The 16865-nt window shown below is 39.2% G+C and overlaps 1 protein-coding gene across 1 annotated transcript in view; it reads right to left on the minus strand.

Moving 5' to 3' along the window:
• Positions 1 to 3086: 3086 nt before the first annotated feature.
• Positions 3087 to 16865, minus strand: part of LOC101845297 — a 15209-nt gene continuing 1430 nt past the window's right edge. Inside the window, exons 2-8 of the mRNA XM_005112713.3 lie at positions 16683 to 16832; positions 15627 to 15743; positions 13522 to 13644; positions 10540 to 10800; positions 7670 to 7711; positions 4597 to 4670; positions 3087 to 3357 (exon numbers count right to left, since the gene is read on the minus strand). Of these exons, the coding sequence (XP_005112770.1) occupies positions 3316 to 3357; positions 4597 to 4670; positions 7670 to 7711; positions 10540 to 10800; positions 13522 to 13644; positions 15627 to 15743; positions 16683 to 16832 (809 nt within the window). The 3' untranslated portion in view covers positions 3087 to 3315. The remainder of the gene's footprint in view (positions 3358 to 4596; positions 4671 to 7669; positions 7712 to 10539; positions 10801 to 13521; positions 13645 to 15626; positions 15744 to 16682; positions 16833 to 16865) is intronic.

Genomic DNA, 16865 nt, shown 5'->3' on the forward strand with positions numbered 1-16865 from the left:
ATCTAGCTTCCAATTGGCATTATTATTATTATTATTATTATTATTATTACTATTATTATTATTATTATTATATTATAATTTTTGTATTTCAGCAACACAGAGCAACACACAGAAACTATGCTCTTAATAGCGTCTTTCTCTTCTTTATCTCCTCAAACAACTTCTCAATATATAATACAACAGACACCAACATACCCATTCATTTTTCTTATGATCTCTCGATGATGGAGTTGGGTTTTTGTTTGTAGCCTTGCACCTACAGCCACTGCTTTATCTCCTACCCCGGGATGGAAGGAAAATCAAAGAACCACCAGTTTTAGATGCTATTCACAACTTCACTAAACAATGTTTTAATGAAATTAAAAAATGGATGACAGTAAACAAATTGAAACTAAACGAAGAAAAGACAGACATCATACTTATAAATAATCCACGATTAAATAATGATTTGGAAAGTGTCAACATTGATTTATATGGGCATATGACATCTAGTAAAGAAGTTGTCAATAATCTTGGTGTATATATTGACCACCACTTATCAATGGGTTTGTTTGTAGGATCTCTGTCCAAATCCCTTTATTTTCAGCTGAGAAGGATAGCCCTAGTTCGAAAGCACTTAATCGAAGAGACAGCAAAAACATTTGTAACATCTCTTATCCTATCTAGATTAGACTATAGTAACTCACTCCTAGCAGGTTTGAAAAACAAATATTTGAATCATTTACAAGTCATTCAAAACAATGCCCTTAGACTGATAACAAGATCTAAAAAACAAGACCATGTCACTCTACTATTAAAAGAACTGCATTGGCTCCCTGTAAAACAAAGACAATAATATTAAAAATCTGTGTCATGTGTTTCAAATGTGTAAATAAAACTGCTCCTTTTTATCTATAAGAACTTATCAGTACATATAAGCCAGGGAGAAACCTAAGATCATCAAACAATAACACCCTACTTGTGACATTCGTAAAATCATACAAATCATATGGAGAGAGATCTCTCTCATATATAGGTCCAATTATGTGGAACAGATTACCCATGGAACTAAGACAAACAAGAACACTTGATAGTTTCAAAAGACATCTTTAGATTTTTCTGTTCCTACAAGCCTATCCTTCATAAGCTTTTAGCGTTATTTTTATTATAGTTGTTTTGTGCCTACGTATGAATGAAAATAGTCTGTGTGTGTGTGTGTGTGTGTGTGTGTGTGTGTGTGTGTGTGTGTGTGTGTAAGAGTGTGTGTGTGTGTGTGCATAATATATATTGCATGAGAAGAAAGGAAGTGATAAAAAAGGTTTTGAAAATGGGTATTCCAATGTAAAGCACTGAACTACTTTTTTGAGAAATGGGCTATATAAATGTTATTATTATTATTATTATTATTATTATTATTATTTTTATTATCATATGTATGCAACAGAAGGTTCCGATAATATATAATATAGTGTAAAGCGCATAGAGCTTGCTTACGAGAGGGGATATGCGCTATACAAATGCTGTTTATCATTATTATTATTATCATTATTATTATTATGTTCAGTTAGGCAAACATTCGCTCACGTGTCAAATGAACCGGCAATAACAACAATTTGAATGTTTTAAGACACAGTGGAATCAGGCGCTCGTCAATTATGGGGCATATGCAGTTAGTGGTATCTTTTTATCATCTTAGCGCTTGTACATCTGTCTTGCTATTGAAAAAAAAATACTCATCCTTCTGGAACAAAAGTGATTAAAGGAGGCATGGGTCACCTGGTGTTAGAGATTAAATTAGCGAGAAAATGGCTGCCAAAGTTTTGTGATATCCAAAGCCTAAGCATCCTTAAAAACTGTAAATTTACGTGTTTTTGTACTTTTGATAAAGATTTTTCAGTAACATCTACACAGAAAGCTATTTACAGATGAACGTAAAAGGTGTTAAGCCTAAAAAGAAAATTTGGAGAAAAAAAATGCCCAATACAAAGAAAGATATCGGTTTCTTGATTTTATTATTTTGACGAGAGCCTGATTTCACCAAAACGCCTCAATTAAAGCTCTGAATCAAAGCTCTGAATTAAAGCTCTGAATTAAAGCTCTGAATTAAAGCTCTGAATTAAAGCTCTGAATTAAAGCTCCATGCGGTAGTAAAGCAGGGTGGTGGAGGACGCCACTGGTGGTAGGTCCTACTTCTTTACTTTCACTAGACTGTTTCTGTCTATCTGTCTTACTTTTTCCCAGCACTAAATGACCATTGTGTTGAAAGACAAGGATTGAACAGAGGTAGAAAGTATGTGCTCAGAAACAGAGATAGTGAGAGAACAGACGAAAGAGGAGGAGGGAGGAGATGACAGGGCTGTGATGGTAGAACTGAACTTTGTCAAGGAAAAGAGAGGCCCATGGTTCTATAAAATGAACACCTCTTTATTCTACGAAAACATTTACTCGGAAATTATAAGAAAATGTTATTGCCAAGACAACGGAAGAATATAATAAATGCCTGAACCCCAATCTCCGTAGGAAGATGATCAAAATTAAAGCAAAAGAAGTAAGCCAGCAGTACTCAAGATTTAAACATCGGGAGAGAAAAACTGACATAAGAAAGAGTACAGAAGCTCTGAACCAGCTACAGAAAGAGTACAGAAGATCTGGTCCAGCTACAGAAAGAGTTCTCCAGTTGACCTGAAGATTTAGAATCAAACAGAAAGGCTGACATCATCCTGAAGGAATTAAATTCGTTTAATAGAAGAAACAAGGGGTGCAAGTGTGAGAGCTGGGATTGGATGGATTGAAAACGGGGAGAAAGGAAACTGATTTTTCTTAAGGTTGGAAAGATGCACAGCAACAGGTAATATGTACAATTTATATATTCACATGTATTTTGCTTACGCGTATGGCCTACGTCATAGTGCATCATTGAGACTTTTTAGTAGCAAAACTTGTTACTAGAAATTAATTAATAGTTAACACATTTTTTGCACTAAAGGTTCTCAAAACATGCTTTCAATATATGCATAATATCGTGATTAGAAAAAAATTACGGACGTGCTTTTAAAAACGATATTGCCCCTGCTGTAAACTTTAAAAAATTTGTAGAAACCATCGAATGGGATTTTTAAAATTAGTCTTTATTAAGGAATTTTCTAGAACACCAAGTCAAAGTATTTGAAAAAATATTCATCAGTTAAGACAAATTGATGTAAGTCATTGTATAAAAGTTGTAGAATCTATGTTCAATAGTAAAGGAGATATTTGACAATAAGTTGTGCCAGGAATTCTGAACCTCACTATAGATGATTTACTTGAACATCAGTCGAGGCAGACACCTTGGTCTCTTTAAGCATTCTCATAAGGGGTGTCATCCTCTTTCTTGATTCCCTAGAGAGAGAGAGAGAGAAAGTTGTGGGGGGGGGGGGGGTGAGGTGGGGGTGGGGGTTGGGAGAGGAAGGGTAAAAGATCCGCGTTATCTTCTTTAACCTTTTCCATGGAAGAGTTAACGTTTTGATCTTAGTTCTTGGATCTCTGACAACAATCGAGGACCCCCCCCCCTCCAAAAAAAAGATACTGCTAGAATCGATGCCTAATGTTTTACTAAAGATGGTAATGGTAAATTACAAGATGGTTCACTCCTCTCTTTGAGCCTTTCATTAAAACAAGTGTCCTCAAAACCATGGTGGCACCCTCTGAAAAAAGCACCCACCGGCTGCCGTCAGACAATCTGATATACAACAACAACAAAAATGACAATCCTTGCCCCCTGCTCCCTGGGAAGGATGGACGGACGGACTGAAGGAAATACTGACCCACCAATTCAGCCCATTTTCTTTTCTTTTTTCTTTTTTCAACTTTTGTCTCGTGTCCCCGATTTTGGTGCCGATATTTGTGAGTTAGGTAAAAATTTGCCAACATGGTACAAATTGTTATGATTCAAGAAAAACAAAACAAGAAAAAGGGGATGTGATGATGATAATGATGATAATTCCAGCCTATTTTCTTAATACACAGTGCGGATTAACTGAAGCCCAAAAGCATCAACTGTACGTGTAATACTCCCTTTGGCCTCCTGTTTTTCTCCTCCTCCTCCTCCTCCTCCTCCTCCTCCTTCTCCTCCTCTAAAAAGTAGTCCCATTCAACAGTTAGTATAATAGTACCTCCTTTTCATCTCCTTTTTTACTCCTCCTCCTCATCTTCCTTGTCATCCTCCTCTTCCTAAACCTCGTCATCCTCATTCTCCTCCTCTTCCTTCTCCTCCACCTGTCGCTCCTCTTTCTCCTCCTCCTTCTCCTCCTCCTCCTCCTCAATAACAATATCATGCCCACCTGAATCCCACTCCCTGTACTGACCTCCACATTCACATAGCCCTCCTCCTCCTCCTCTTCCTACTCACTCTCCTCCTCCTCCATCTCTTCCTCCTCCTCCTCCTCCTCAATAACAATATCCTGCCCACCCCCATCCCCTAAATCCCCCTCCCTGTACTGACCTCCATGTTCACATAGCCCTCCTCCTCCTCCTCTTCCTCCTCATTCTCCTCTTCCTCCTCATTCTCCTCGTGCTCCTCCTCCTCCATAACAATATCATGCCCACCCCCACCCTCTGAATCCCCCTCCCTGTACTAACCTCCATGTTCACATAGCCCTCCGGCTCTGCAGAACCAGCCTGAGCATTCAGATACGAATCCTCCACGTCATCAGCTGAAGAGAGAAAAGAACAGGTTATGTGATCGGACGGCCTTTAGCGTCTTGTCTGACGATCTTAAAGAAGTATACATGATACAGTGGAACTCGGATTCAACGAAGTCGTCGGGCCTGCCATTCAATTTCGTTGAATCCAAGAGTTTGTTATTGCAAACTGGTGTTTTTTGTAATAGATAATTACATGCACCGAGCAAGTAGTGTTATAAAGAAAAATAACAAGTGGTATGCAACCCAAAAATGCCTACTCTTTTGCCTCTTTCCGACTTCCTCAATCAAAAGTAGATTGGTTTCAAATGAGAGGCATTTTCATTTCTTTGATGCCATACCGTAGAATGGCTGGAAAATTCCAGGAAAAGGCACTGAACATTACCAAGTACACACTGTGCCAAAGGGCTGATTCGTTCAAATGCAAGCCTGTTTCATCTATAATATACTGTTTGCCAAACAAGTTGTGTTGCTGAAGAAAGCCTAGCATATGGCAAAGTTTGATTCTTCAGACCAACAGGCAACTCATTTCGTAGATCTATGTCAAAACCAGCTTATCATTGTAATACAGTGTATTGATCAGTCGCCGGTGGGAGGGTGGGGGGTAGGGGGGTGTAGGGGGATAGGGGGGGTAGGGGGATAGGGGGGCGGGGTGGGATGGGTTGACCGACTCGTTTGTATCTCTACTGACATTCAATGCTCGGATCACTTGTGCAAACAGTCACACATGTGCTGGCCGCCCGTCTGACCCCGATGCATGTATTGGTATGAAAGAAGACCACTGATTGGTCACATAAAAGATATATACGATAGTCTAAGCAAAAAATGGTTCACGATTCAGCTGCCATGGATGATTTCCAGGAACAGATAAGGCTCGTTGCAGAAGGAAAATGAGTGAAGCCACGTCAGCAGAGACTGTTCACCCTGTAAGCGAATTCGTCGAATCCGAGCTTGCTCATTATGGGTTCGTTTGAACGGAGTTGTTCTTCTTGATTATAATGAACAAGAAAAATGGGGAATAAATCTCCTTTCGTTGAATCCAAGTTTTAGCTCAATCCGATTTCCAGTGTACAGCTTTGCCTGGGCTGTAGACGTAGGTGAGGCATCATGGTGAAATCAGGCGTTTGACAAAATAATGAAATCGAAGAAACAGGCATTTTTCCGCCAGTTTCACAATTTTTATGGAATTTTTGTTTTTTTGGCTCAACACCTTTCATATAAATAATATTAAAACACATTTCCACGTAAATTTTGCTGAAAAATTTTGATTAAAAGGTACAAAATATGTAATTTTGCAGTTTTCAAGGACTCTCAAGCTACTGAAGTTACCAAACTTTGGCAGTATTTTTTCGCTAATTTTACTACTGAAACCAGGTGACACCACCTTGTTCAATCGCAAATATCTCGACTTCCATTCAAGATATTTGGGCATATTTTTCTTGAAAGAAAGGCAAATGAACAAGCTTTCAGACGGTACCAAAAACTCATCATGCCCAATAATTGACGAGCGCTTGATTCCACTTCCTTGTGACACATTGTTAGAAGAAGTAGATCTTTATGTGGTAGACATAGAGGGAGTAGATCTTACAGCAGTATATGATACAGCCTTGTGTGGGCAGTTGATATAGTGGAAGTAGATCTTACAGCAGTATACAAGATATAGCTTTGTGTGGTTGAGGAAGTAGATCTTACAGCAGTACATGATACAGCCTTGCCTAGGCGGTAGACATAGAGGGAGTAGATCTTACAGCAGTATACATGATACAGCTTTGTGTGGGCAGTAGACATAGAGGAGGTAGATCTTACGTCAGTATACAAGATATATCTTTGTGTGGTTGAGGAAGTAGATCTTACAGCAGTACATGATACAGCCTTGCGTAGGCGGTAGACATAGAGGGAGTAGATCTTACAGCAGTATACATGATACAGCTTTGCCTAGTATATAAGAAGTAGATGTGGCTTTTGGTTTCTGTGTGTCCGTCTTGTTTTTCTTCTTGCACTAAATGACCTTTATTGTGCTGATGTGCATCTTTTTGTTAAAATCAGCTGACCCTGCTAATCTCAGCAATTTTACCATAAAACAGTTTCTTTTTCTGTTGAGGGGGGGCATATTCTTAGTAAGCAGAGCAATAAATACATTTTGTTTAAAAAAATAAAACAATTAAATATGGAAACACAGTCAACAACAGTTACGAATAAAATTACGATATAGTAAAATTTACCTACATTATTAGCATTGGCAAAAAGTGAGGCAAAATTAAGGGTTAATTCTATGAAGTAACAGATCTCTGCACTTTCATGAAGTGCTAGTAGTAGATGCCAATGCAAACAGAAAGTTGTCATGGATATTCACAGATACAGAACAAAAGGTAAATTTACAGGAAACACTCTTCATCCTCGATAAGGTGTGTGTGTGTGTGTGTGTGTGTGTATGTGTGTGTGTGTGTGTGTGTGTGTGTGTGTGTGTGTGTGAGAGATAGAGAGAGAGAGACAGAGAGAGAGAGAGAGAGAGAGAGAGAGAGAGAGAGGGAGAGAGAGGGAGAGAGAGGGAGAGAGAGAGAGAGAGAGAGAGAGAAAGAGAGAGAGAGAGAGAGAGAGAGAGAGAGAGAGAGAGAGAGAGAGAGAGAGAGAGAGAGAGAGAGAGAGAGAGAGAGAGAGAGAGAGGGGGGGTATATGTATGTGTGTTAGTTCAGTTTAGTTTAGTAAAGATTTTTATGACACCAGAAAAGATATAAATATAAATAGATAGAATATGGATGGAATGGACAGACAGACAGACAGATAGATAGATAGATAGAAGTGCAGGAGATCATTCAGACCATGCTATGGCATTCCTTCCAAGATGATAACAGTCAGGGAGCTTATCTGACCTACTTCCATATGGCTTGACCTTTTCGGTAAGTTCCTGCGTCTGTCGCCACCACGCTAAAAAGTCTATCCATATCCAGGGATGTACGTTTGATATCAATTATAGCAATATATTTCTGCACAGATCTACAGATTGAACTCACCCTGGGAATTTTCCCTTTCGGGTAACAGGCTTGTGTAAGGATCTGAAAAGAAAGAGAGAAGCCATCTTAGTCGTCACCATCTCTCTCTCTCTCTCTCTCTCTCTCTCTCTCTCTCTCTCTCTCTCTCTCTCTCTCTCTCTCTCTCTCTCTCTCTCTCTCTCTCTCTCTCTCTCTACCTCTCTCTCCCTCTCTCTCTCTGCTTCTTTCACCCTGGTACTAGCAACAGGCAGCCAGGAAAAGTTATTAATCCACTAAGTAGTCTCGAACGCCGAACTTTTTGCAATCGATATGCAGAATCCCTGGATTGACAGCAAAAATCGTACACAACAACGAGATGATTCACTAAGCCAAAAACATGTCAGTGGAAGTCCGCGTATTGCTTCTGACAGCGCTGTAGTCACTGTTTTGAAGCTCTCTTTTGTTTCTCCAGAAGAAGAATAGGAATAGCACTCCCTTGCGCGCGGATCGTTTTCTGGTGTTGGACAATTTTAAAAGAATTTTCTTTTTAAAAAAAAGTTTAGTATGGGGTTTTGCGGCGCTCGCAACTGCATAAGGTCATATGAGCGCGCGAGACTTTTCTTTAAAATTTAAAAAAAAAATGTTTTTTGCTCAACGTCATTTATGTCCATTTAAAAGTATAGTTAGGTGTGGATTTTACTGAGAAATAAAAACTCGTTGCTCAAAGGGGCACAAAATCAGTAAATTTGCTGTTTCCAAGGACACTCAAGCTTTGGAAGTCACCAAACTTTGGCGGCCATTTTCTGACGTATTTTACCTCTGACACCAGACAACTCTGACTTCCTTCAACTGCAATAAATATCTCATCTCCTATTCGAGATATGTGCGAATTTATTTTCATAGAAAGCGAGAAAAGCAGACTTTAAGATGATATCAATAACTCCATATGCCCCAAAAACTGACGGAGGGCCTGACTCTGCTGTGTCCTGCCACAAATATCTGTTCAAGAATTTGAGAGCAGAATGAGAGGAAAGTCTCCACACTGGTGGTGCAGCTGTGAAAGACAGGAAGTGAATGATCCTGGTTCAAATCCTCAAAAGGATGTTCTGCAACTGGGGCTTACAAAGCTTGAGTGTCATAAAAGGTGCTGAGACAAAAAAAGAAAAAAAAATTGCTCAAAGGTAATAAAAATGTCTCTTTCTTTGATTTCAATATATTGTGACGAGCGCCCGATTTTACCACGATGCCTCACAAATTCGAACCCTCGGGGCCTCTGTATCCGTCGAAACTTCTCTTCCACTCTGAGTGAGTCCCTGCTGCCCTACTGCCACATCCCCACTTACAAATCACCCTCCTTTTTTTTTAGTGAGGTGTTACGCGCTCGCAACTGCATAAGGTCATATGAGCGGCAAGGGGTGGATGTCAACAGACAAGTCCAAACAAGGAATCAGGCTTACTCTGCTCACCTCTCTCGTTACATGTTTTGAGTAGCAAGTATTCATGTGAAAAAAGTGTTTCTGCTAAAAATTGACAATTTTTCCGTATTAATGAGCCATTACTATAAAAATAAATACAATCACATAAGTCAAGATTTCTCAGAAAGTATTTACTCTACTACCCTGGTTTTTTGCATTGATGTAGATGAAACCTATATTATCTATGCTTAGTAGCAAAATCATTGCAATCTGGAGGGAACTTTATTTTTAACAAATTTTTTTCTTGTATCATAATGCAGAAATTATGGGGGTTTTGAGGCAGCGTGGTGAAACCAGGCGCTCGTCAAAATAGTTAAAGAGAAGAAATTGGCTTTTTTCTGCAGGTTTGTGAATTTTTAAATAGAATTTTTGTTTTTTGGCTCAACACCATCCATGCCCATTAAGGAACACATTTCTGTGTGGATTCTACTGAAAAACGTTGATTAAAAGCACAAAAACTGTAAATTTTCATTTTTCACGGACTCTCAAGGTAAGGAAATAACTCATCTTTGGCGGCCATTTTCTCACTTATTTTACCTCTAAAACCAGGTGACCCCAACCTCCCTCATTCGCAAATATCTCAACTTCTATTCAAGATAAATGGATATTTTTTTCATCCAAAGGAAGACAAATGAACAAGCTTTAAGATGATAGCAATAACTCTACATGCGCAAAAATTTACGAGAGCCTGATTCCACCGAACTGCATTGTGACACAAATACTGATTATGGGTCAAAACTTTGATAAATTTGCTTAGATTCTGTCAAGTTTGCTACAGAGTCATCCAAATGTATTAAACCGACAGCCTCCTCTCAAGTTTGCTACAAAGTCAGCCAAATATATTAAATCGATAGCCTCCTCTCAAGTTTTCTGCAGTCATCCAAATGTGTTAAACTGACTGCCTCCTCTCAAGTTTGCTACAAAGTCATCCTAATGTATTAAACCGACAGCCTCCTCTCAAGTTTGCTACAAAGTCATCCAAATGTGTTAAACTGACAGCCTCCCACCCAAGCACTCACGCCTACGTTAATTTTGACAATAGTTTTTTAATTTATAAAAATTACTAAGGCATTGTGGTGTTCTTTAGGATAGAATCTACAAGGAACGAGAAAGAGAGTGAAGCCTTAAAGTACTAAGAAGAGGGACTTAGATTCAGACCTAAAAAAAAAAAAAGAAAAAAAAAGAGAGATGGGATACAGCCGAGCACAGGTGGAGACTATAGCCCAAGATAGGAGAAGATAGAGAGCTCTTGCTAGTGGCCTTTACTCCAGCATGAGATGAGGAAGGATGCTGCTGCTGCTGCTGCTGCTGCTGCTGCTGCTGCTGCTGACGATGATGATGATGATAAGGACGATGATGAAAATGACAATAATGATGATGATGATTACTGTGAAGTTCACAAAAGGCTAGGAAAGTTCACACAGTAAGCCATTTTACCGGAAACAAAAGCGACACTATCTGGGGCCGGAAACACATCATAAGCTCCAGCAGGGTCTATGATCCGAACTTGACCTTCCTGCCCCGCCCTTGACCTTGGTTCAGAGGCAGAAACATTATTATAGGGGTTGGTGTCAGTGTTTGCCTGCGGAACCTCAGGTGTGACGATTTCTGCCTCAGCGCTCATGATCAGGACGTGGGTGTGAATGTCGCTCGCCGGCATGGATGTTGCATCGTTGTATGGATGTTCATATTCGTGGTCTGTGGGAAAAGAACCAAAAACAATAGCGAGAAACTGAATTAATTCTCAACCCCCACCGTTATCCAAAGCCTGACACATGCACACAAGCCCACATGCATGCACACACGCACACACACACGCACGCAAGCAGACACACACACACACGTGCACGCACACACGAACGCACGCACACTCACACACGCACATATGCATGCACGAACTAAAAATGGATGTATGCTCTCCTCTCACATCAACACTGTTTTTTTTTTAAAGAAATGATTCGACTCAGCTAGAACACTGTCTACCAGGGCTGTCACATTCTGGCTATGTTTCTAGCTTGATAAATAATTATGAAACGTGCTCACAAACAAACACAAAACCTCTGTGAGAATTAGTGGTGCAATTGATCGATCAAATTTTTCGATTAACCGAGCAAGATTCTTGGTCGAGTAAATCGACCAAAATGGTTTCTTGACCGAGCAAGACATCAATCAAACGCCAAAATTAATTGTCGCTATCAAACAAACGCGAAACCCATATTTTGTCATTGCATCGTTTTGAAAACCAGCAAACTTCAAACTTTTAACAAAATGCAATAAGCATTTACGATTTCATAAAATGTATGTTTATCATGATAGTAGAATCTGTTTTAATTATCCAGTATAAAAACCTGTATCATTTTCAGTTTTTGACGGTTGTGTTTTTGTGTTCGCCATTTAGGCTTTCCCGAGGATGGTGCTCCTGGGTAACACTCAAACAGGCAATCAGATATATGAAACTTACTCGAACAAACATCAATCAAACGCCAAAACTGATTGTCACTATCAAACAAACGCGAAACGTAATATTTATCTTTGCCTCATTTTTAGATACGGCAAACTTCTAGCTTTAAAAAGAGTGAAATAACAGTTATAATTCTGTAAGATATATTTTTAATATAATAGTAGAACTGGGAGCTCATTATTCAGTACAAAAGCTAGTATCCTTTTCAATTGTTGACGGTCGCGGTTTTGTGTTCGTTTAGGCTTTTGGGATAATGGTGCTCCTGGCTCCTGGGTAAACCTCAAACTGGCAATGATGAAATTTGTTCGAACAAACAGCAATCAAACGCTAAAATTACTTGTTGCTGACAAACAAATGCCAAACATATTTTAAAGTCATATTATTAGTCAAAATAGAATAAAGTCGTATATTCTAATTAGGAAATAGCTGCCCAAGAGTATATTTACTATCAGATACACAATTGGGAATCTTGTTGAATGTCAAACCCAGCAGCCACTCTTTATTTTTAGACTGTCGCGGTTTTTTAACTGCACTGAGGGTAAAAGACATTGAAATGGCTGTGCTCCTGGAAAACCAACAACTTGGCAAATGTCTCGCGCCACCAGCACGAAAGCGAGACAAGTGTGTCAACTTATCAATATTCATAACGGAACATTTTATTTTTAGATCTAGCCAGGTTTAATATGAGGGTCTTTTCGTTGATAAGCGTATGCGCGAGCTTTTCGCGCTAGGTCGCTCTCTTCCAAAAGCATCTTTGGTACCATTTTCTAAATGATTTACTGACAGTACAGCAACAACAATATAAAAACGTATTAAAACCCGTAAACCCAGGCCCCTCCAACATGCCAGCAGCAGAATCGTAGGCTTACTAGATCTACGTCTGGCCCTACATGACCTTGAAACGCATCGTCTGTAGGCTAGATCTAGTGTTGTTGTTGTTCTCACTTTGTCCGATCAGCTGATTTATATCATGCAAACCAGTGACCCACTGGCATCTATACAAACCAAGTCTTTATTTCAGTTCCTCTTCATTTCTCTCTGCTCTCATTCTGACCTCTTAAGCCAGAATATTTCGTCCGATCTAGACTTGTTCACATTCTCAATCTTAGTAATTTGGATGCTTTCCTCTTTTTACTTAATTTCAACGCTTCCACTTTGATCTGCAACTTGTTATTCTGTATTACTGTGCTGATTTTTGTTTCTATGCCTAGATCTTTACTTTTCTTGAAAAACACATTTAATAAATACCAGCACAATGAATTAGCCTAACCTATTAATAAAATATGCTCGATCTGGGCTGGAAACTGAGCGAAGAAACAAAAAAAAGGAGGTAAGATTGAAGAATAGGCCTACCGGACCAGCGGATTCGGACAACTTTTGCCTATATCTATGTCTCGACAACCTTAGGAATTCATGATTTTCCCCAGTTTTTATCCACTTTTAATCCCTCTCACACAGGTAGGCCTAGCTTCCCCCCCCCCCCCCCCCATTCTCTCGCAATAATACGAGTGGTCCAGTATTCTTCAATTTTCCCGAAAGGAGCAATCAAAATACATGTTAAACAAATTAACTAACTTTGCACGCATCTTCTCGATATATTTGACTCTTATTTTTATACCGCGCGAAGTGACGAAGACCAAAAGCTAGGCTATTTTTAGATCCAGACATCAGCTGAAAAATGCGTGCTTACAGCGCAGCTGCGATGACTTTTGACCCCTGCTCGATCTAGATTTCTTGGTCGAGAAAATTTTTTCGGTCAATTTCATCGGTTAACCGAACAATTTTGCATTTAACCGATCATTACTCGACCAAGATTTTTCGCTTACTCGCACACCACTAGTGAGAATGAGTAGTAACGGAAGTTGTTTATTTATGTACAAGAGGGTCACGCTACGACATAGATGCGTTACAATACGGTCCAAGATATTGATGTACACTCATGACAAAGGCCAACCTACCAGTGGAGAGAGACGGTGAAGCAATGGTGATTTCCGCCACAGCACTCATGATCGGGATATGGGTGTGAATGCTGCTCGCCGGCATTTCATCTATTTCGTTATAGGGATTTTCATATTCGTGGCCTGTGGGCAAAGAACCAAAAACAATAGCGAGAAATTTAATTAGATCTCTACCCCCACCCTCAACCCCAGCCTCACACATGCACACAAACACACACGCACACATGCACACATGCATGCACACACAGATGCACGCATGCAAGCACGCACATATGCACAAACTAAAATGGTCTCCTCTCACATCAACACGGTTTTCTTTGTTTGGAAATGATATGACTCTGCTACAACACTGTCTGCCAGGGCCAACCTACCAGAGGAGAGAGACGCCGAAGCAATGGAATTAAAATAAATGTCCCCCGTGCTGATATCAAACCCAGATCTTTTGCACGAACTAGCAAAGCACCTAAAATGTTTACATTAAAGACATTTGCTTAGCAAAATGTTTCAATTTCGTAAGGAGTAAGTAATAGTTTAATATGATTCCTCCTTATTTGTCGGAAAATGACAAATGCATCTGCAGAGGAGAATATAATTTTTTTAGTGAAATTGAAGAAATGAGGATTCAGATGACTCACGGCTTTTGCTATAGCTAGGGAAACCGATTCTGGCACAGAAGAGTTCGTCCCATTTTGAACATTTAGGAGCTTAATTTCTACTACCAGGTAAAGCTGAAGTCATCTGTACACAAGGTCAATCATTTATTAACATGCTGCATGGTTCAGGTTTTTTAAAATCTTTACCTGTATTTTTTTAGTACTGTTTACAAATTTTAAAACTGTTTAAGCCACCCCCCCAAAAAAACAACAACAACAAACAAACAACCCCATTATTTCTTTTGAGTGCTATTTACAAGTTCTAAGAAATTGTTCTATTGATATTTCTACCCTTTTATGGTTTTAATTTTACACCTCAAAAGTGGACAGGCTATAAATAATTTTTTAAATTCGGCTGACTTTGTGAGGGTGGTGACACAATTAAGATAATCTAGGATGCCGGCTGCTTTGGTCACACTAGTATGATTTCCAGGAAGAAGAGATGTTTTCAGAATGCTATCAGGTCTTGCAGTTGAGCAGGAATTTGCACAATACAAATGCTATCTATTATTATTATTAACGGCTAAACCCGGTTGAGAGGGACACATTGTCCTAGAAGGAAGACAGAGATACCTGTGTACCCTGGTTTTGATCTGGTCGGTTCTGTGTCTAAAAGATGTTTTTTTTTTTTCATTGAATACATTTCAGTGAGTGCAACAACACAAACCACAGTTATGTCAACACTGCGGTCATTTTTTAAAGTACGGTACATGTGAGGCATCGTGGTGAAATCAGGTGCTAGCCTACATAATAGTGAAATTGAAGAAAAAGGCATTTTTCCGCCAGTTTGGCAATTGTTATCGAATTTTTGCTTTTCCTCTCAACCCCTTTTATGTCCTCGTTTCCACGCATATTTTTACTGAAAAACGTTAATTAAAGGCACAAAATATGTGATTTTTTTCAGTTTTCACGGACTCTGAAGCTATTGAAGTAACCAAACTTTGGCGGCCATTTCCTTGTTAATTTTATCTCTGAAACCAGGCCACCTCACCTCCTTCAATCACAAATATCTTGACTTTTGTTCAAGATAGACGGGCATTTTCTTTGGTGAAAGCGAGGCAAGAATAAGCTAATACATGATACCAATAATTCCACATGCCCAAAAATTGACAAGCACCTGATTCCACCACGTCATGACACATATGCAGTCTCTACAATTTTACAGAAGGGCCAAAAACCTGAATATTGTTACCAAGAAAACAAACTCTTTGCAAACATCCCTAGTCAACATTTTTGAAAATATAATTTGGAAAATAACTTCCTTATTATCTTCAAAGCAAATGTTGTTTTCATGGTAACAACATTCAGGTTTTGTCTCTCCCAAAGAGATTATATACAGTACTATTTATTAGCTCTTTGAGCTCTCCTGTAAAATTGTACAAACTGCCTATACCGTATTTTTTAAAATGACGGCAAGACAGAGACCAAATGAAAGCAAGACAAATCCCCCACCTGAACTGTTGCCCGTCTCAGTCGGTTGACCTATGACCCGCCGTGGGTCATCTACTGGTTCCATGACCAATGCCGCATCCCTGGGATTAGTGGACGGGTCATCTTGGGAGAGCCTGTCTGAATGCCGGCATGTGGGAAAGAATACTGAGTAATTTTGTTTGTTTTCGCTGAAATTAAATATCCTATAGCGCACTCTGCTGGGCTTTGAAGTTTTCAACTATCATTGGCATGCTGTTGGAAGGTTTTAAGCCAAGAAAGCAATATTTTTCGAGGGAAAAGAGACTCTTTTGTTTTTTCGAAAATTCTTCCAACACTTCCAAAGTTCTTTTTGTTTTTGTTTAGTTTGTTTTTTCTGTTCAGCTGGAGTCTGACTGTGTTTGTGACAGAGACGTTATTCACATAATATGTTCTTTGGGGTTTGTTTTTTTGTTCGCTTGTTTGTTTGTTGTTGTTGCTTTTTGGGGGGAGATGGTGGTGTCATGTAATTTAGATCATAAGAAGAGCAAAAGTAAACTCTTTGCTTATATTTGCATTCCAAAAGTCTAAATGCCGTAGTTCTGATTTGTGAACGGGTATTGCTAGAGTGTGTGGTCTCAATGAGATTAAAAGCAAAAAAACCAACAGCAGTAGCAGCAACAACGATTTACTACAACATCACCAACAATAACAATGACTACAACTACGACAACACCTTTCACAATAGTAACAAACAAACAAACAAACACGCTTTGGTTTCAGTAAACCACATTTTCAGACCAAACAACAATATTTTTAACTCTCTGAGTTTGGGCTGATAGACCAACACTCACATGCTATTGGATTACCAAAAACAGCAACAACAACAACAACAACAACAATAGCATCATAAACAACAGCAACAACAACAACAACAACAACATCAACAATAACAACTTCAACAGCAACAACATCAACAACAACATCAACAACAACAATTGGAACAACAACAACATCAACAACAACAGCAACAACAAAAACAACATCAACAACAGCAGCTGGAACAACAACAAAATCAACATCATCATCTCTTTGACTCACCAGCGGCTCTGTCATTTCTCCTTCTCCTCCTCAGAAAGATGACCACGACAGCAGCGACAATGATGATGAAGAGGATGACAATGACAACAACAACAATAATGACGGTGAGGGTGCTGTCTTCAGAATCACTTAATGCTTCCGCTCCAGAGGCTGGGGGCGGACAGAATAGTTTATGTGGGGGTG

The sequence above is a fragment of the Aplysia californica genome, unplaced genomic scaffold (assembly GCF_000002075.1).
Source record: "Aplysia californica isolate F4 #8 unplaced genomic scaffold, AplCal3.0 scaffold01372, whole genome shotgun sequence".
NCBI lineage: Eukaryota > Metazoa > Mollusca > Gastropoda > Aplysiida > Aplysiidae > Aplysia > Aplysia californica.